At 35.1% G+C, this 22,842-nt stretch overlaps 2 protein-coding genes across 2 annotated transcripts in view; one reads left to right on the top strand and one right to left on the bottom strand.

Moving 5' to 3' along the window:
- Positions 1 to 5,131, bottom strand: part of LOC105265520 (dipeptidase 1) — a 79,440-nt gene extending 74,309 nt beyond the window's left edge. Inside the window, exon 1 of the mRNA XM_011303052.1 lies at positions 4,642 to 5,131. Coding sequence (XP_011301354.1) covers positions 4,642 to 4,647 — 6 coding nt within the window. The 5' untranslated portion in view covers positions 4,648 to 5,131. The remainder of the gene's footprint in view (positions 1 to 4,641) is intronic.
- A 12,819-nt stretch (positions 5,132 to 17,950) lies between these two features.
- LOC105265519 (uncharacterized) overlaps positions 17,951 to 22,842 on the top strand; it is a 50,564-nt gene continuing 45,672 nt past the window's right edge. The window contains exon 1 of the mRNA XM_011303051.1: positions 17,951 to 18,816. The gene's annotated coding sequence lies outside the window, so the exon portion shown is untranslated. The remainder of the gene's footprint in view (positions 18,817 to 22,842) is intronic.

The following is a 22,842-nucleotide window of genomic DNA, read 5'->3' on the forward strand; positions in this document are numbered from 1 at the left end:
GAGTGGAAGTGCGGTAACGATCATTCATGGTACCTTCTACATTTCGCGAATTAAGACCCACAACGTGACAGGAATTCCACCCAGACTTTTCATGTAGTTTCATCATTCTAGACTAATATGAAACTCCACTTGTCTCAGTTGATCCCTTTTCCCCCGGAAGAAAAATGTCTTAATCATCGAAAGAGCTAGAAATTCCCCTGATTGACTTCCAAATTGCATCAGTAAAGTGCATTTATTCCCTGCCCATCGAAAAATTCTCTTTATCATACACACGGTGCGGTAAAACTTTCCAGATGGCGCTACAAAATCAGTACTGAACATCCGCTGATAGTTGCTGAATAAATTTAAATAAATAAATATGAAGTAATTTATATTATATTACTTCACATGATTAAACTTTACATTTAATACCATTTTGGATTACGAATCTTTTTCTACTCCAAATATATTTAGATTTATTAGAGATTTATTTTATTATTTTACCATTTATTTTTATTTTTCCAAGAATGCGTTTTAGCTGCAATCGTGTTGGATGGTATTATTTCTCATGAAATTGTATTGGATAAATAGGGGGTATAAACATGAAATCATATTTATTGATATTAATATTTAATCTATAAATATTAATATAAATAGCTGATGCACCAGATTGTTGGATAATCGGACCAATCGAGATCTGGTAACAAGTACCGAGTACTCGTTTACATCAACAGACCGATTCTGTCCACGCAATTGAGTGGCAAAATATATTTCATTGGATTAACATATACTTGATTAACTTCAACGAATGTTCATTTGATTCAATAAAAAAAAACGACTCAACGGAATAGATTCAGTAATATCAACCGAATTCTTCTATAAGTACGGAATTCATACGGCGTTCTTGGAAGTAAATGGCACGAAGACATATCTAAGAGGTGTCGATTGTCGGAAAAGGTCAGATGTTTATGTATGCTGATATATACGACACAGGTGGTGCTCGATATTATTCGCCGTTCTGCTCACCCCTATTCATTTTCATTCCTTCCATATTTTCAAAGTAATTCTCTCGTCTTTATATCCCCTCCAGTGGTTATATCCATTATTCTGTCGGGTACCCACGATTTTTTTTCCATTGAATATCTTTTACCAGCCTTCGAATATCAAATTTTACAGATTGACTGTTTAATACTCCGTGGTGGGAAAATCCTAGAGGGAATTCAGGTCCAACAGATCCTCTTTTCTCATTAAAAATTATTTCAATTTTTGGCATAAAATCGGCCACATATTGGTGTTCATGTATTAATATGATTATTTATATGATATTTTATATGGAAATTTTATACGGATGTTTGAGGATTTGTTATGCAATTAATATGCATTATTCAATTTTATTTTATTTTATTTATTGAATGAATGGAGGAAATAACCGAATTTGAAATTTCACATTTCTTGTATTTATATTTCGGTAAAAGGTAACATCCATTATTGTATCGAGTACTCACTTTTTTATTCAATTGAATATCTTTTTTCAGTCGGATATCTGCGAATATCGAAATTGACATATTGACAGGCTAATACTGGTAGTCGGGGAAATTGTGGAGGAAACTCTTGTCAAATATCGTTCGAGTAATGAGTTTCTAGGTTCCCCATAATTATATGCAACTGACGTTAAATCGGAAGTTGAACTGGACTTTAGGAGGAAAGGTAAGGTAAATCATCGAGCACAACTTTTTCGTACGATCTTCGGAAGAAAAATCCATCTGTCGGACGATCTTCGGCAGATCGTCTACAGGAACACTGTACAGCAATATTCCCATAATCTAACTGCCATCACTAACTAAAAACCAATTACTATCTGAATAATTACTTGCATTGACTTACCAAAATTTTTTTTTATCAAAATTACTCAAAAAACGTCTTTTCCAAGTTTACAACTTCATAGAACCCCTTAACTTCCCTTCCATTTTTTATAAATTGCCTGAATGAAGAAATCATCTGAGTTCCATTTACCCCAACTTGTCCGAGCAAAATGGCCCAAGTTAATTATAAATCACGGTAATTATTAAATTTCGATAAGAACTCCATTGGAACACAGGCCACAAAGTTGTGCGGAGGTACCAAAGTACCCTCTCAACTCTCCAATATTAATATACAAATGTAACAGCCGTGAAGATAGGAATATAGTGAGTGGGAAAAGTTGGGGGTGGTTTCTTGAGAAGGGTCGTTTAATATGTCATGGCTCCGGGTGAATCCCGTTAGGACGCGAACGGGTTCGCAAGCGTATAACTGTTTTAAACGGTGTATCCACATGAGGATGGAAATGGGGGTTGAAATAAGGGGTTGAAGGACCAGCATGGAGAGGGGTTAAAAGAGGGGGCTGTAAAAAGAGAGATGCACAAGGAGGTTTGTACGCCCTACCCACTCTCGTTTACCCTCAAGCGAATACTTGATGGGGTAAGGAGCAAGGGATGTTCCGGGGTGGTTTGAGGGTGAAAAGGTCGTACCGGGAATGAGAAATAACGTTGCTGTCACCGCTAGTGTCTCGGGGATTCTGAATTTCACCGGAACAACGATACTACGGGTTAAACTCCAGTTCTTCTCGCAGTCCATTGTGGGAGGGGCTGAGGGAGGGAAAAATGGGTACATGGGGGAAATATCTACCCCAGGATAATGTACCAATCACAAGTTAACACGTATAATCATGGGTATCGCTTGGTGGAGTGAAAAACGGGGGGTTACAGGTGTTTCTTTCATATTTAACGGTTTAGGGGTGGTAAAGATTATAGAGACTTTTTTTTTTTCATTGGTGCAACTAATTGCCTGCTGCAGGGCAGGCTAATTGGGCAATTTTTGAGAGAAAATCGTACAGCAAATATTACTATTCAAATATTTAGAATTTGATTATGGTTTTTTTTAGTTGTTTTTTTTGGGGGGGGGGGGGGGGGGGAGAGACGATGCGTATGGAGGAGGAATTGATGGTTAGTAAATACTTTTTTGTTGGGGGTCTTTATCGGGAGAAATTTGATAAATAGAAGAGAAATTCACGTGTCGGCTTCAGAATTATTGGGGTACATTGGTTTCGGTGTAAAGAGAGCTGAAATTTTTATGTAAATGGTTAAATTGTTTACGTAAAAGCTTTTGTTTTTAGACGACACTGGTCCAAAGAGCTGAAATTTAAACGAAAAATTGGGATTCTGTATTTTTTCAGAGCAGATAAATATTATTTCAGGGAATCAACGCAAAATGAAAAGTTAAATTAGTTTTTTTATATTTATCAAATCGATATTGGTAATTTTATTCTATTTTATTTCATTAAATGATAACCGCACGAGGAAGGGCAAAATTGCCGTGTCGTTTTTCATTTAGAGTTGATTTAAATATTTGCAATTCATTTTTGTTAGAATATAGCCTCAGTCTTCTACGAATTGATTTATATGAGTCTATGGTTTCAAAAATGTATCAACATAGAGAGAGATGTTGGGATTAGACATAAACATAAGCCATGAGGTCATCCTATTCTAAAAAGGATAAACATCGAGACTATCGATATCTCGAAACTGTCACGCTTATTTCTCATTGGTTCAGTCGTTTGAGGCGGCTAATTTGAATTTGAAACTCACTTAAATTAACAATTTTTAATCACAATTTTTATAATTACAGCGCGCTGTAGCGCGCGTTCGTTCTCGTATGGCAAAGGGACTGGGGATCCATTGTCACATTATGACGATTTTCTTTTTTTGGCCTCGTTGACCACTTTAGTCTGCTCTAGCAGGTTGTATTGAACAGACATTTCTTCCTCGTGCCATTTTCAATAAATTAAAATTAACGTATTAAATCCACTGTGTTAAAAAGTTATTTCTCTGTCCCCCACATTCCATTAATTTTTAATCGTCAAGTTTGCGAATATAATTACAAAAAATGGAATCATGTGGAAGAGATCTGCCCGAGGATAAAATGTGCCAATCGCATGTTCCTACGTACAAACAGAGTTTGTTTGCACAAAAAAATCAATGTCACAGGTGCTTTTATTATTTATATTCCTTCGACAATTTCCAAAAAGCAAAAAATTCAAATAAATAAATTATTTAAATAAATTCAGTCATGGCTGAATGTCTAAACTTTGTATGTCAAGTCTATTTGAATTTTTTCTTTCAATTAATTTAGTTCGCACAAGTAATTTTCTTCACGTCCAATCGTGTTGCAAAAAACTAGATTTCAAAGGAATTTCGCACTTCTCCGAATTGACCAGTAGAGAGCTGAGGGAATTGACGTAAAGCCGTAGGTTAAATTCTACTCTCAGTCTGATTAAATTTCTACCCATACTCAATTCAATTTCTTTCAAAACTGCAAATATTGAATTCTCCGTAAATTTCAATGAATTATAATGATCTCTGCGAAATAATCGAACGACAAACGACGGATTTCTATATTTCTGTTACGAAGTTTTCAATTTTTAATGACGAAATTCGTTAAAAATCCTGTAAAACAGTCAAATTTTTCACCTATACCGTAAAAATTAAACTCGTAAAAATAACCCAACGCAGTCTCTTTCCAAAATAGCGAATTGTTTTTTCAACATCACCACGCAATGTAACAAATTTGTGTTTGAATTTGCGGATGAAAAGCCGAGAGCAGTGTGAAAATATGGAAAACCCTCACCTTCATGATCGAAAGCTCACATTGTTTCCCCGATGTTGCGAAACCGTTTCAGCACCCTTGGTATAAAATCTCACAGCCATACCTCACCCATCCCTCATTCGCCAACCACTGAAAACTTTTTCAACAACAAACTCCGGGGCTTTAATAATTTAAATAGTTGCGAGGCAAAACAACAAATGAAATGCACTTTAATACTTTTTCATTCAGTAACAAATAGCAAATCCGTCCAATTATATTTCACCTGGTTGATTATTAATTACCAAAGAATTCTCCCGTTGAAATATGTAAATTGATTTGACCAATTGAAAATGTCATTTGATTGTCACATTCGGCTGGTGATACGCGGGCGGTTTTTATTATTCAGTAATTATTCGCGGATGTTTCGCTGGTACTTGGCGTAAACACAAATATTCACTGATAGTTGTGGGATAAACAGGGAGATGCTAGGTCGTAGCCCGGCAACTTCCAACTGGATCCCGAACGACGCCTCGCCGACGAGCATTCACCGGAGTTTGTCCACTCGGCGCAAGCTCCTACCAACGGCACCTCTTGCCGCCCTCCGTTTTACCCCGTATCCCTCACTACACCGAATAAAGTCTTTACGCGCAGAATGTACATTGGAATGCCAGTGAGAATCTTTGGATGAGTACAGGATGGGTAGGACACGTATACCTCATTTGGCGGGGTCAACGCTGAAAATTTTTGGCTCCAGGGAGAAGGTTAATGCCGCGACCCGAAAGCTCACCGGCGAATTTCCGAAATATCCATGAATTTCATTGAAAATTTACAGTTTGCATTATAATTATTAAATTGTTGAACTGATCGAAGAATTTCATTGATAATTATACACTGAATTTCGTTGAAATTTTCCCTCTTTTTTCATTTTCCATTCATTACCGGTTTGTTGGAGGTAATTGTTAATATTCGTGTTAATTGACGTATACAAGTATTCTTTAAATCTTTTACACGTTGGTTAATTCAATAATATGAATTTTCGGTGTGCACTTGGATGAGGTGAATTTTGAAATTATTTTATATCGATGCTCAACTGAATTGTTTGAGATCTATTATCAAATATTCAGTTGTTCCTTTTGCAATAGTTGTAATACAGAATTTTGGTGATATTAATTCTTTTATCAGTGCCGTCAACGTTCATGTCGACGTTGAAGCTGAAAATTTTAGGCTCTAAGGAGAAGGTTAATGCCGCGACCTGAAAACTCCCCGGAAGTTTGTCGAAGCGACCTTCCGAAAATATTGAAGATTCCCCTCTCAACTCGAGACTCAATTATTTACCTTCACTGCACTGTTGGAAGAGAATTGGAATTTCATGGGCTGTTGACTAGTCATTTTCAGAAGAGGCTCTCTGAATTCGATTTAGGGAAGATAAATCGGAAAATTTTCAAGTTTCAATGGATATTGAAGAAAATTATTATCAACTTACGAAAATCCAAACCTACACGTAATTTTTTCATCTAAGATTTTAGAGAAATATTTAGAAGAGATCTTAGAAAAATGATGTCTAACCCAAAGATGTCTAACCCAACTCAATTTTAGAGTATTATCTACAGGTATTACTTATTATTTCAATAAAAAAAAAAATGATGCCAAAAATGACCAACAGTGCACAATTGCAGTTGATTCTCGCTCGCTGTGAGCTAAAATCTCGCAATTATCCCTCAAACTATTAATTAGCATCATCTATCGCAACGTTGGAAACTCATGAAACATGTACTAACACTGTCTTGCCACAGTTGCACCGTTTTCCCTGGGATCGACGTACCACTGGTCTAACGAAACTCATACATTTTCCACTGTAAGTCCAATGTTTCATTCTGTCTTACTAGGATCGTACTTTTTCACTTCTCTCAGTACGCGTCGATTCCTCAGATGCTCTTTTTTACCCTAGTCCAGCTTTTTACGGACAATGCTCACTAGGTCATAAAATACCAACGGCAGAATGGAGGAAAAAAAATTGAAGCATTTGAGTTTTACGATCGCTCACGATGAGGGCACGATGATGCAACGGGTAAACAAACTCTTCCCATGTTTTTCTTATTTATTTCGCCAATTATTTAAGGAGTCTCATGACATTATAACATTTTCTTTTTCTTATTCGTGCCACGTCAATTATTCTAACGCGTCATATTGGAGATGTCGCGGTGGCCGTTATAAGCCCCTCACTTGACTTTTGCTGCGGTAAAGTACACCGTGGGGCACAATTGCGGCTAGAAGTGACCGAGCGTAAAGCGCTTAATTACTGCTTGCTCTGAGTACCTTTTGCTAATTCCCCGTCAGCAAGTCGGTGGGTGGCAGGGGGAGAGGCCCGACCAGTGGTCAGGAAAGTCCGACAGCAATTAAGTCTTTAAAAAAATGTATTATATTTACCTATCATTGGCTAAAGTTTGAAAGCCGTCGGAATGTCGCTGTACTATCTCAATTCAATTCAATTTTAATTCAAGACATTTGCTCAAATTTTTGTTCATATTAAAAATTTTAAATACTTCATTTTAACGGGGTGAATTATCATTAATTTTTCAGTGGGATCTGAACTGGGACAATTTTTAGACTTACGGTCACGCTTAACTATCAAATACAATTCAATTTCGTAAATATTTAAATATATATATATATAGATATATGTCTGTTATAATCATTACAACAAAAAAAATGAATATATGATAATTTTTGAAAATACTTCATTTTATATATTATGACTATTAAAAAAAAATTGTTTCAAATTAAGACGAAGTTGTAAGCTAATCGTAAGTTGTTATGGAACGTCATAGATTTATTTATCAATTCTTGATTGGTCAATATTACGCGAAAACTACGAAACTATAAATTTCAGTCATCTACCAATTTTCTAAAAATTGATAGAAATCACAAAAAAAAAATGGAAATATAAAAAATGTGACTAAATTATGAAGTAATTATGAACGATAATTGCTTGAAATTTCGTAATCCCCTGAAGCAAATTGAACGTCAATGTGGGAAGAGTGACTACCCAACGAGCGATAGAATAAATATTTTTATTTTTTCTAGCTCCATACATTTTCAATTCCAAACGCAACATTCCGCCTTACGCGAATTCAAAAAGAAAATCCACTTACAGTTCAGCTTGAGGGATGTCCTATTGGAGGGATCTGACGTGATCGAGGAGTTTTGGGAGAAAAATCCGACAGATATCTCTCGGGAGTCTGACCATTCGTTTACCTGTCTCAATATATTCTCGCAGCTTAAACCGACGAATTACCCTTCCCCTGGATTTTTTTATTCCCCTCATTCTGATTTGTCGGGTAAGTTTTTCCAATAATAATTACTCACCCAAGAAAAAAATAATAATAATAATGAGATTGAAACCCGAGGCAACGATTAGAATATTTGTTCAATCTCTATTATGACCGGTTATCAAGTGAGTGCGTTCGCTCGTCTCAACTTTCATTATTCACGAAGTACCGCATAAAAGGGAAAAAGTTATTGCGGGAAAACGTGCATCATAATTCATTCAGTGTAACTGAAACAACGAATTCAAGGAAATGCCGGGTGATTCCGGGCTCTGAAGGGGATTCTGCAACGGGAGATAGAAATCGACGTGGAGTAAAAAATTTAAATGGAGGGGTCCACACGTGGACCATTCGTTGAAGAAAAGTTTTACGAGTTGAAATCACCGAGATCCACGGGCAACTTCGATATCGCCATTTTTTTACGACTACCTTCCCCCACCATTTATTCATTCACATTTTTTCCACATCGTATTACGATTTATTTGTAGACCACGGCTGTGATATTGTTTTCTAGAAATATTACAGGAGGTTATTTTTTCCAGGAATATTTTCAGGCAATAGGAAAATTCCACTATTCGTCAGTATTACGGAAACCATCTTGGTCTAAAAAAAAATCTTCAGATGAAATAGATTATGATCATAATCATTGATTGATATAATTTTTTGTTTGTTTATCATTCAATCGGTTTTGTATGATTTTCATGCGACATGTTCAAATATTTCGTAGATCTCCATGAAATCATTAGATATTTCACTCTAAATTAATATACATTATTATATTATTTTTCTTTTAATCTGGCGTTTCAAAAGCAAATGATACGCGTTCGGTACCCGCTTTACCCAATTCTTTTGAAATTTTTCTTTCAGTGATACCAGAATTTTTCAACCCCCAAAAGAATAAACTTAATTTTTATATTTTTAATTAAAACACAAAAATTTTAGATCTTTTACGTATAGAACTCGAATTTCCCCAAATAATTTCTCTCAAATTGATTATTAATCGGAGTAACGACTAACTAATTCTATTTGTTGCTCACTGCACCGTTAACAATTTAGGATTAATATCATGAAATCTCTACCAATCTCCGATTATCAATACCAAACATAAATTCCGAATAACGAATTCACGAACACTATTTCGCTAATAAGGAATAAATAATTGAGTTGGCGTTTAATTGAATTTGAAACTTGTAATTCACCTCTCACCCCCAGACAGCCCTCAATGCCCTCAATAAAATACCCTCGATAATGAATTGAATTTGAATACACAACAAAAAATATAATCCATCAAAAATTTCCTTTCAACCCTGAATTCTTTGTCCCCCGTATAAATTTGAATGATTCATAGTTGAACGTGAGAGAAATGAAGGAATCAATTGCAACCCAGAAGGGATGAAAAGAAAAAATAAATAGAGGAAAACGCTTAAATATTTTCACACTTTTTACAACATTTCTCCCCCACCTCGTCCACCATCATCCCTATTTCTTGAAAAAATTATCGGCATGGAAAGTGCTTGCATAAGCACTAAGGACGACATGGAGGACTGGAGTTATCGATTTTGTTTATGCTGCAGCATTGCAGTAAAGGGCGTACATGAAACCGGTGGAAAAACAAGGGATTCGTGTCAATTCCCGGGAAATTCTCAAGCAAGTCTCGGATGTACCACAACGAGACAACGTTTGTCTCAACCAACCGCTGAGTCAATTACCCTCCATTATTTCCCTTCTTCTTTTTCACAGTGGGAACCTGTAATTTTTCTCTTATGTTGGTCTCCATCAAGCGAGTAATTACCCTCGATAAAGGGAATTTATGGGAGGGTTGGCGTTGGATGTACTGGGGTTGACATCACTTGTCAGGTTGCACGTGGAAAAAAAATTGCAGATTTGACAATTTTTTCCTTCCACATTCTGCAATCTGTTATTTGTAACATGCATGTGGATAGAAAGTACGGAAGAAGAGCTTTAATTTTTGCGAAAAAAATCCATGAAATTTATAAGTTGGAAGGGATGGAGGGGAAAATTTTGCAATTCTAGAGAATTAGGGGGTGGAATTATTTACATCGGTACTTCTGCAAAATGAGACTGGAAAATTGGGATGGCAGAACCAAATGATCTTGTCGAGAATTATTTTATGGTGGAAAGAATTGAAATTTCGGTAAATATGCAGAAGTGCCCTCGGAAATGTACCCGGTAAATTAAGAATTTAAGACAAAGAAATTGTTGGCAGGGAGAAAAATCCGGAAAATATTTATAACACTAGAATTTCCCGGCATACAGATAAAAAATTTTTGAAATGAAAGAAATATATAACAATAGATTCAATTCAATTAATTTTCTTTTATACTTCTTTATCCTGTAATTAATTCTAAAATCATATTATTTTAGTTCAGACTAAATTGATAACGACTTTTAATTACTAATCCAAAATTTATTGAATATTAAAAGAAGTTATAAATATATCTAAAATTAAAACAAATAGATACGAAATAAATATATCGATTTTTTAAACCTGTATATCTATTGCATTATTATTTCTTTCAATTTTTTAAACGTATATAATTTTTGAAAACATAAACGTCAAATTTCATCATTTATTTCTCGCAAATGAAAAAACGACTAATGAATTAGTTATAAAAATTGTATTACTGTCTAATAGGATGTCCGGAGCGCAAAAGTTTCAAGAAAATAGTTAAATGGAAGAAACGAAATTGTAAGATTCAACAGAACGATCTTTGTGAAAAGAAACTTTTCTTCTGACGTCCGTCAATTTTTATGTAACATCAAGAAATTTAATTCCCTCGGTTCCCCAACGGCATCATCAGTTGAAACACGAGACTATGAGATTTCTATATTTTTTGGACTTTTAACTTTAAACCCATGAGGCGATTTAGCAATTGGGCCATCCCTTTCTTTAATGACCAAATGTGTCTTTTACGGCTGAGGGAAGAAAATCAAACGGCATTAGCCGGACAATTGAGTTATCTCGTACCTGTCAGACATAAACCCCAAAACCCCACCCAAGATCCCGTAACTTTCGTGATTCTCGGGGACGCAATCATCGGACGAACTATAAAACACGAGTATCCGTTGCAGATCTCTGCGGTTAGAAGGTTTTGTTCTACTGAAAATGCCCAAGTACATCGGCCGTTACCATGTAGATTGCCATCGTAAATGGGCCACCTCGAGATTGCAATAGTAAATTATTATTATATCGAGACCACTCCGGTGTTTACGAATTCGATGAGACCATTAATCCTCATTATAACACTATATCACTCGCGGAAATATTAATTACACCAGTTATTAACAGTCCATTTGGCCGACGCCCAGCCAATATTGAGTTTCAACGGCTGTTATTTCAATGTAGCCGATCTCACGAAGGGAAAAAAAAAACTCCCGACTTTTTCTTCAGTAATTACCACTGGTAATTAGGTCAATTAAGACTCCGAGGGTTGAAGAGTGTCGAATAAGATTTTAAATTCACTACTCAATAGATGGAGTCCAGTAGCAAAGTGGTAATGAGAGATAAGACGAATTTTATCGTTTTGTTGAAAAAAAAAAAAAAAAATGGTTTTTGATAACAAGAGTAAGAGATTCAATAGTAAAATATCAGACGACGCACTAGTGAGTGGTAAACAGCGGTTGGAGCTTTAGAAAAAAAAGTGTTAGAAAAGAAAAAAATATATATTGGTCACAATTTTGGAATTGGTATGGAGTCGCTATTTTGAAATGGCCGAGTGGGTACCTCGAATAGTGGGACCTCGGTAGCTCTAACAAAGCAATTTGCTCGAACAAATGCAGCCCCTAGTTTCATGGGCCGACCTGTCCTAGCGTTCTGCGGTCTCTTCCACATATAGAGCTAACGCCTGCTACCCTTTCCTCCATGTGAATGTACAACAGAAACCACCCATCTACCACCCCCTGTAACCCGGGTTCGCTCTCTCCACTCGGTGGATCCCAGTAACAGGTTTAGACAATGCGCGAAAGCGTCTCGTATAGCTCATCCCAGTGTATAGTTGTTCCGACAGCCTCTCACCAAAAAATTCGTCTCTTATTGTCCTTTGCCGCGTATGCATAGGACATTCGCCATTTGTGACCGACCCAGTCACTCAACTAGACTCCCTTTCAATGTTGACACATTTCATAATGCTAACTAAGGTTTTTTTTTTTATAAAATAGCGGAATTTTCTAATGGATTTAAATGACTTTCAATTGGTAAATATGTACTATACATATATTAGTGGTCTCACCTGTTTTCAATAAAAAAAAAATAGCGGAAAAGTCTGGATTTCTGCACATAACCCGACAAAAAACTGAATTGCGAATGTCGGAAAATATTCAATTTTTATATTTTTTTCTGTATGTGCGAAATTAATGGCGGGTTAATGAGAATATTAATTTTTTGAAAAAAGTTAGTTTCGTTCCCAGAAACTAATTGAACAGGCCCCCGGGCTATGGTAAAATTTGACATTTTGTTTTTATTTTTCCTATCCCTTTGAGCTTTCTAGTGATATTCATAATTGAGATATTCAATTGATAATTAATCTGAAAATCTAAAAACTCTGGAAGAAATTGATTATCAACCGCAAGACATAGATCTGAATAAAAATAATAAAAATAAAAATAAAAAAGTATATAAAAGTAAAAATCTTTGTAATTCTTTCGTTTAGGTCTGAGCACTTGAGCTAGTCTTGTCTCATAACACGAATCGGACTTATCACCTACCATTATATCAATTAAATTGCGCCCTGTTAAGGAACGATGTGCCGATTCAATTGATCATTTGTTTCGTGGCACTTCACGGATTATATAATTTTAATCGAGTTTGCGGACTACATTCTCTGGTTGCTCTGTGGTACTGAAGGTGATGCAAAGTTCATCCAGTCTATCAAGCGCTGACAATACCGTGAGCTTATCAATGCCATACACGGAGAGAAATATTTAGTAAAAATTACGGAACTTTCAGTTCACTTACCGATTACGGAGTTGATTCGAAAAATTTAAATGACGGTATCGTTATTTTTGACCGATTATTCAAATAAAAATTACGGAAAACCACAGAAAATTTCCGTGACTTTAGATAAAAATTACGTGACAATTCCGTAAAATTTCCGACAACCACATTTCGCTCCAGAATTACGGAAAATACACGTAATTTTTATTGAATATTTCTCTCAGTGTACGGATCAATTTTAGGTGTGATATAATGAGTATAAGCTTTGATAAGTGCAAAAAATTGTATTGTCAAACATGTCTCGAGATATTGATCCTTTAGAATTCGTACAGCTGGGGTGTTGTTGCCTTCACAATGGATTCCACCCTTGGGATTCACAACATAAAGTTCTCCACGAACAGCCCAGATGTACCAATCGAAAGGTAAAACGATAATGAAACGATCACACATTGTTGACGTTAATTTATCATAGATTTTCAAAACAGTGGGATTCAATACTGATTTCTTAGCTGCATAATCTATAAGATTTCCAATATCACGAGACCTATAGATATGACGAATATAAATCATAATACTAATCGTCAAGAACGTGACAAAAGGGAGAGAACTGTCTCCATGCGTGCAAAGCAATTGTTCTCGGCCTAGAGCATTAATAATAATTATTAAAAAGTTCAATACTATTTTTATCTTTCCCCCTCACAATTCAATTGTATTGTATTACAAAAGTATAAAGTAGTATATTTCATAAAATTACGTGGAAATTACTGTTGAATCTTTTAAGATGCTAAGCCTTGCTGGTTGCTTACATGTGGGTATGGTAACCACAATTATTCTGTTTATACATTTATGTTGTACAATTATGCAGTTTAGCTTCATTCTAGTTGAACGTCTGTACACTATGAGCCAGGATAGGAAAATCAAGGAGGCAAACATGAATGACGAAAAAAAACAATTGGAGGACAGCAAACAGAGTGTCAAGAGAATGACACATAATGTCGTATATTATGTTAGTTTTACTTCATTGATAATTAGCCCAGCATTGTTCTTCTGTTTGTACAAATTCACACATGAATGTGCATTCTAGTTTTAACGTTAATAAACTGGAGTTGGAAAAGCCTAATACACATCTTCTTCGCTCGTTAATAATTCAAACAAAACATCTCTCAATGTGACATTTTTATTTTTAATTATCGAACTTCGTTGTACCCTGAATGAAAATTTAAAAAATTCCAACGAAATCCCAATCAATTCATCCTTTTCATTATTTTATTATGCACAAGTAAAGGCTGTACTTCCGAGTAAAAAATATCTGTAGTAATTCTACATACTCTATCAAGACAATAAAAGTTTCAAGAATACATCTGAGGTGAAATTGTATAGAGGAATAATTACGAATATATACTGCATTTGTGGGCAAGTGCTGTGCTAATTTACGGATTAGGTCAAAAAAATGGAAAGAGTAGCTGAACGAAAAACAAGCGATCTACAAAACTTAAATTACCCACGTCGTAATTGAAAATGCTCAATTAAATATGTGGCATTGTTGGTGGGCAAATGAAATAATACAATGACACTATCATGAGTACGGAATAAGCAATATCTTGGGCGATTTTTGGATTATATATAGATTATATATTAGCGATTTTTTGTGTGAATTATATTGTCGGTGTCAAGAGAAGAGACAAGAGAAGAGAAGCAACAAAGAGAAGAATATTATCAGTATGAATATTCGCCAATAATGGATGGAAATTTGATTCACAGCATAATGTTCTCGACGAATAGCCTAGATGTACCAATCGAAAGGTAAAACGATAATGAAACGATCACACATTGTTGGCGTTAATTTATCATAGATTTTCAAAACAGTGGGATTCAATACTGATTCTTTAGCTGCATAATCTATAAGATTTCCAATATCCCGAGGCCTATAGATATGACGAATATAAATCATAGTACTAATCGCTAAGAACGTGACCAATCGGGAGATAACTGTCTCCATGCGTACAAAGCAATTGTTCTCGGCCGAGAGGATTAGTAATAATTATTAAAAAGTTCAATACTATTTTTATCTTTCCCCCTCACAATTCAATTGTATTGTATTACAAAAGTATAAAGTAGGGTATTTCATAAATTTAAGTGGAAATTATTGTTGAATCTTTTAAGATGCAAAGATTCATTAAATGCGGTGGGCTGAGTACATTTATTACACTTATTCTGTTTACGCAGATTTGTTTGACACTTTTGCAGTTTACCGCCATTCTAATTGAATATCGGCACACGCTGAGACTGGAGAGTAAAATCGAGGAAGCAAAGCAGGATGACGAAAGAAAACAACTGGAGGACAGCAAACAGAATGTCAAGAGAATCGTACATGGAATCGTAACTTCTGTCAGTCTTATTTCATTGATAATTAGTGGAGTATTCTTCCTCACTTTCCACAAAATCGCAACGAAATGTGTTATCTGATTTTACCGTTAAAAAACTGGAGTTGGAAGAGCCCAATACACATCCTCTTTGCTCGTTAATAATTCAAACAAAACATCTCTCAATGTGACATTTTTATTTTTAATTATCGAACTTCGTTGTACCCTGAATGAAAATTTAAAAAATTCCAACGAAATCCCAATCAATTCATCCTTTTCATTATTTTATTATGCACAAGTAGAGGCTGTACTTCCGAGTAAAAAATATCTGTAGTAATTCTACATACTCTATCAAGACAATAAAAGTTTCAAGAATAAATCTGAGGTAAAATTGTATAGAGGAATAATTACGAATATATACTGCATTTGTGGGCAAGTGCTGTGCTAATTTACGGATTAGGTCAAAAAAATGGAAAGAGTAGCTGAACGAAAAACAAGCGATCTACAAAACTTAAATTACCCACGTCGTAATTGAAAATGCTCAATTAAATATGTGGCATTGTTGGTGGGCAAATGAAATAATACAATGACATTATCATGAGTACGGAATAAGCAATATCTTGGGCGATTTTTGGATTATATATAGATTATATATCAGCGATTTTTTGTGTGAATTATATTTTTTGGTGTCAAGCCTTTAGCAACAAAGAGAAGATTATTCTCAGTATGAATATTATAATAATGAATATTCACCAGTAATGAATGGAAATTGGAATCGATATATAATTGATATGATTGGAGAGGCGCGTTTTCCTTGTTCAATAGGAAAAACTCTCCTCTTATCCACGAGTTGTATGTGAAAATAATAATAGCACGATGTATATAGTGTAATAAGCAGGGGTATCTACCTGAGCGGATATCTAATAAACCCACGCGTAAAATCCATTAGCTATTTTTCCATTCTACTGTACTCACTGCCAGAAAATAGGGCGAAAAGTGGATATTCAAGATGCTTTTATGTGCGCAGCATCGTGTATATAAGAACAAAATTAAAGATCTAGAAAAATTAATCTTTTGAAAATCTCCATTCGAATTCCGACAATCAAAAATTGACATTTTTTCATCCAACAGAATTCAAGTTGAAAGTCGAAAAAATGAAAAATTCTCATACCATCATAACCCATTAAATAACAAAAATAACAAAAAATAAAAAATGTGCAGTTGAATGAGTACAATCCTTCCGTTTGAAAGTTAAATCCGAATCGACAAGCCTCTTCCATTCCCCCTGAGATAAATTTCGCTTTTACTGAAGACAGAGAGGTATCTAGCCCTGGGATGAGTGGGAAAACTTGGTTCGTACTGCAGCTCATAAAAAACAACAGCATGAGCAACTCTACTTGTCCGAAATTGCGGGACAACCGCAGACGAGACGGAAAGAGGAAATTTTAACATGCGGCACACGAACCCAGGAACAAAATATCTCCCAAGGAAATTAAAATTTCTGATCCTGAAACAAAGCGAAGGGAAACAAACCGTGTAGATGTTGAACCTCGACATGCAGTCAGTTGTAGTTGGTTTATCCACTTATTTATTCCATTAACGCCACGGGCTCTTTCGTTTTGGCATAGAATGCGGAAAATAAACGCAGACACCTGCCACCACAAATCGCTGAGCGTTCAATCCATAAAACCAATGGTCATGAATTAAAATAATGGTGGACAACAGCTATGGTTTTTTTCCGCACTTCCTTTTTATCCCTGAACCATTTTTTCCAAGAATCGTCAACTATTCACCACTAATTCCGTTAAAATTCACCCAAAGACAACTAAAAACTCTTTTCAATGCATTGTTGAAATAGATTGAAATTTCAGATACAAAATCACTCACAATCCTCACAAACCGTCTGAATTTTGACTTATATAAGCTTTACTTCGATTTCAATTAAAAACAGTGGGTAATACCAATTTTTTATTTCATGACAATTTATGAGAATTGGGGTTTTCATGTTGAATAATAATTCATTTTTCCATAAAAGAATTTTCGTACTCATCGGGAAAATTCTACTTTAAATACAATTGAATGTTCAATAGATCGAAAATCCAGCGAAACTGTTGCTAGAATTTTCAACATTTTTATTTTTCTTTCATTGCCATGGAAACGTGAAAATGGAGAATTACCAGACTATTCCAGACATTAACCGATTTGTCAATGAAAAATTCAGCACGAATCTCATATCACTTTGTCGTTGTTAATGTCCAGTTTTTTATTTGCGATTTCAAGTGTAATTATGCAACAGTAATCCGACAATTTCCCCAGGAATTTTTGTTCGTGTATTTACAACCGCTGGAGACAATCAGAAAGCCTAAAAAAAACCCGCAATAATTCTCCTTTGCAGCTTCAATTCATCGGCCACATCATGAAGTTGAAACATACCTCTCAAATTGACTAAAAAAAAAAAATAACCCACAGTAGTCACTCTGAAAATGCATACAAAATCACTCGAAGAGTCTGGCCTAACCGATAACTATCCTGTAAAGCAAACCGTTCGATTTCACTTTCCAGAGAGGTAGAAAAAGAGGGGTCCACCGAGGCTGAGATAAACCAGCCTCAGACAGTCCAAGAGAGTGGGTAAAACACACAACATCAAATCCATGTATTTGTCGTTCTGGGTAAGCTTAAAGAATCGGTGAATGTCTTCTTGTAGCACTCAATTCACAGTCGTCAGTACATCGCGGTAGTTCTGCTGGTGCATATCCGCGTCTCCAAGGCAACGCAATAAAAAAAAAAAAATTTGAAAGAAAAAAAAACGACTGATCAAAAAAAAAAAAACGACCTCCCCATCTCCACCCAATTATGATCCCGAAAAGACGATAGACATTCGGTCCACTGACAGTGCAGAAGCTTATGTGTACTATCGTGCAGTTAATCGTGAGGAAGTAATTTGTTTGGCCTGGAGTCCGTCACGTCGTGTCTGATTGGCCGTCGAACAATTCAATCGATCTTCCCGCCAGCTCATGCAGCGTATGGATTCACTCGGCAGAATTTGCCGTCGATAAAAAAAAAAAAAAAATATTTCCAACTGAGTTCAACGCACGGAAAAACAAACCGAAAGGCTGAGGAATATCGAAACACTCTGTTACGCGTTAACATTATGTGTTAATTGAAAATAAAACATCAATCGATAGAGAACTGACAGCCGCCACAACGTCGATCAAAATCTGTGGAAATCCTGCAATTCTTCATTTTATTTTTCAATCAGACCAAATAACAATTGGAAGAAAAAAAAAACAAACCAATAGTTCAGTTACTGTCAATTTTTGTTTGAAATATCGTTCACGCTGTGACAGTGGAATGAAATGAAGAGGGATTAAATAAAGTGGAAAATCAGAATGAACTTTTTCATGTTAAAAAGTGATAATTAATCTGGCATACGGAGGAAGGGGTGTTGAAAAAAAAAAAATTGGAGACACTTTTTTGCAAGTTGGGGGTGAAATAGAGTGAAGAAGTGGAGCAGGTGAAGGCGTGAGGAACCGCAGACCGGTGGGATCCGACCTTTAACCAACTTTGGAATACGGTGAGTTTACAGGAGGTCTAAAACTTATATCGAACGACAGCTTCCAGAGGATGGGGTGCGACATTGCGGGTGTTGAATTCAAGAAACGTGTCCCACGAGACGACAATGTCCCGGGTATTTCATTTTTCCACCGGTTTTTCTTCATCCCCTTTTTTTGTTCTGTTTTACCCACACACATGACAAGTTTCACGTGTATCCAATACGAAAAGCCAAATAAGAAGGATATTTGTTTCTCTCATGAAAGTTGCACCGCCAAAGCTTCTTTCTCCTTGGATATTGTGACATACAATTTTTTTTTGTCATCGACGAAAAATTTATTAAAAATATAAATATTATCCGCCAATTCTGTATTGTCCTGGTATGTAAGAAATAAGATGCGAGCTTATATACTGATGAGACATGCAATTGTTTAGTTTGATAAAACAATTGTTTAAGATTAATTATATCTCAATTCTCCTTGATAAGGGAATCATTGGGTATAATAAATCATTTAGATAAAAATTGTCTCAAAACTGGAAAAAATTTTTAAACTTGCAAAAGCTAGAAATTTTAATTGTTCGTGCTTCGACGATATTTTTTATTTTACAGTCGAAAAAATAATTTTTTTACGAGATCATAAATTTAGTATTCAATCTGATATTAATTAAATAATTTTCAAAATGGCTTTTATGATTTCAAATGGCCATTTTGTGGCCCAAGAAGGACACTTGACAGAATTAATTGCTACTGCCCCAATTTAAACAAAAACATGTTCAGATTACCCTGCACTCTCCTAAATAAAATTAAATATGTTTTTTTTTTTAAATATCTTTTTTCCGTGTGACGTGTCTAGTCATTTCGGCAATTTTCGGTCGCGTTCTGTTCAAGTATATATTCTCAATTGAAATATCTCATTAATTATCGATAATTCGGCCAAATCTTCTAAAGAACGAATTTTTAAACGAGTAAAATGGTTTTTTAGATAATTTTATACGACTTTTATTTCTCAAGATACATCGGAGTTGATGTGTCATGTGGTCAGATGATTTTTCACTGCAATGAATGTCAATATCTCGAAATCTGTGCGGAGCAGGAGTCTGAATAAAAAATCGTTCGATTCCCTATGATATTTCCTGAATATTGTACGCGACATGTGTCGCCGGATTGTCGATCTGTATCGAGATATTTCAATTGATAGTAACACGAAAATTGCAATGTCCAGGCTATCAAGAGCGTCAAATAAATCAGTAAGGAGTGATAACATCCAAGATACGAATCAACTCTCGATGTGTCTGAACTTTTTAAATAGGCAAATGGGTTAATACATTCTCAGCGATAAAAAAAAAAAGGAGGATTTCCATTTCCAGATAGATGCGTGATACCGAACACTCCCATCAGAGTAACAAGCGGGTTGGCAACTTATCTTGGAAATTACGTGTGTGGTAGATCCTCAACTCCTACTCTATTCAACGATGGTGGCAAATCCACAATTGAGTTTGCCGAACGTTTGCCTGGTAATTTGGTGTGGGCAAGCGCATAATCCAGTTAGTTCTACTGCCGTGAGAAATGCCTATACAGTGGCTTATCGGTTCCTTCAGACGTCCCTTCTGCTAATCGAATTCTTCTCCTGAGACGAGTTTCTTTTTTTTTACCACTAAAATTTCTCCCCTTAATCTACTTGAACGCGTTGGCAAATTCTATCCTGATCCGTTTCTAATTCACGACAAATAACAATCCTTCGGTCATGGAATTTTAATTGAATTTCATTCGGATCATCCTAATATAAACAAAGTCCATCATCAGTGAAAAATCAAACTATTGATTTATCATTCAAGCCTTTCGAAATGTTTTCCTATTGTTTTTCTTCACTAATGGAGTAATAATATGAATATATTCCGTTTATATTATTTTGAAAAGAAAATTAATGCGAGAATATGAGAAAGGAGGAAGGAGTGATTAAAACGAAATTTTTTGTATTATGATCATTTGAATTTGATTTTATTGTGGAGTGGAATTCTAATTAGAAAACTATCTGTAATTATTCTCAAATGCATTCCGGACAAATAATTGTTAGTGGAAGACTTTTCATGGGCCCTACCGAGACCTGTTCATTTCTTTACCACAAAAATTAGTCACCTCAATTTACTCGAACGAAATAGCAAATTCTCGGCAAATCCGTTTCTCATTTACTCGGGGCAAATAACAATTACCGATGCAATTTTAATTGAATCAAGCTCATTCCATTGTAAACAAAATAAAAAGAAAGATGATCAGAAAAAAAATATCACATTATCACTGATGTCTTCGGAAAGTGTTCAAATTATTCGTCTCTAATCACGAAAAAAGATCACTACATTTAATTAGAATTCAATCGATATTTTTTCTAAAAAAATAAACAAACCAAGAATGTCTAAAAAAAAGGGAAAAAATGACCAGGAAAAAAATTTAGTTATTCCAACTTTTCATCGGTATTGGGAAGAATTTAAGAATTTTAATATTCCTACGAATAGTTAAAGAGCACCCGTTAACTTTTCTTTCATTCTGACCTTTCGATAGAATGCAGTAGAGAAGACAAATAATTAAAATCGGAGATAAAACTTCTAATAAAAAATACACAGTGTAATTTCAATTGTGAAATTCTATGCTAATTCTCTTCTAATTTATTTAGAACAAATAATTATTCATGAAATATTTTTCATGAGCCCTCATGGAAGGGTGTTAGCTTAACCCTGAAGCAGAGCCGTACAACCTTGAAGAGAGAAAGTGAGGGTCAAGGTAATACTTGACGAATAAAATTCAATTTGAGGAAGAAATTCATCTCCACTTGAGGAAAAACTGAGGAATAATTGCCAAAAATAATTGTATGCAAATCCCAGTGTTTTATAGATTCAGGTTCAACGATTGTTCGGTAAAATAACAGACTGCCTCTGTCTCGATTAAACGTGATAATTCAAATTGATTGAAATCACTAATTGGCCATTGGGTCGCCAGAAATATCGGGCAGCAATCCAACTATCACAATTCGAGATATAAATCCTGATTTGAATAAATTTATTCTTCTTTTCGATGTACCCTGGTGTATTATGTAGATCACAGAGTCCTTGATAGGAATTCCTGCTACTCTCGAGAAAGGAGAAAGGGAATCCGATTATTTAGCTATCGCGGCCAAGTTAGTTCTATACTCGACTTAATGAGCTCTTCCACTTCTAGAGATACACCATCTTATTACCCCATTTCCCCACTCCAATTTATCCATTTGCTTTCACGTGTACTCAAAAAAAAACAATCCAAGTTTATTTTTAAATCGCCGCGAATCAAGAGTAAAGTGCCAACAGAAATTTATTGTTAAATTTTTCAGAAACGATTTAACTCACAATGGTATCGAGTTTCATCTAATCTAAAATTAAAGCGTGATAATTCATTAGTTCATTAATGTTACCATTTTTCGTGGAAATTCGATGACATTCGGACTTTATAAATTTTAAACCACATTACGGTATTGTGGTATTAAATCCGGTTAACTTTTTAACAACTCAAGCATTTAGGGACACGAATGAATTTTCCGTTTTGCGCATGACATAAATTTTAACCATTTCAACGGAAAATGAATGTTGCAAATCCGTTAGAGGTAAATGCTATATTCAATTCACTGCGATTACTGTTAACAAAAGAATGTAAAATACGTGGGTTTAAATTGATATTTAAATTGATATTGACGATTCTTCTTTGAAATTGGGGTTTAAAATTAAATTTATAAAATCACTAATGGAGTTGTGAGAACAGCTTTGCGAGATTTCGATTCCAAGTTTTTCCATATACGTCGCGCGTTTTTATCGCGGAATAATCATTGCGAAATTGGAATTTCATTGAATATTCAAAGTTATGTGATTTTTCGATGTAAAAGGATGAAAATAAATTTCATGTAAATTGAAGGTTCGAAAATATTTGGAGGTTTTTTATTTGAAACTTTGAGAATAACTTTCGAACAGTGAAATATCCAATTGAGGATTTGGAAAGTTTCATCTGAAGGTTCTTTCCAATTTATTC

The sequence above is a fragment of the Fopius arisanus genome, unplaced genomic scaffold, assembly GCF_000806365.1.
Source record: "Fopius arisanus strain USDA-PBARC FA_bdor unplaced genomic scaffold, ASM80636v1 scaffold00030, whole genome shotgun sequence".
In the NCBI taxonomy this organism is placed as follows: Eukaryota; Metazoa; Arthropoda; class Insecta; order Hymenoptera; family Braconidae; genus Fopius; species Fopius arisanus.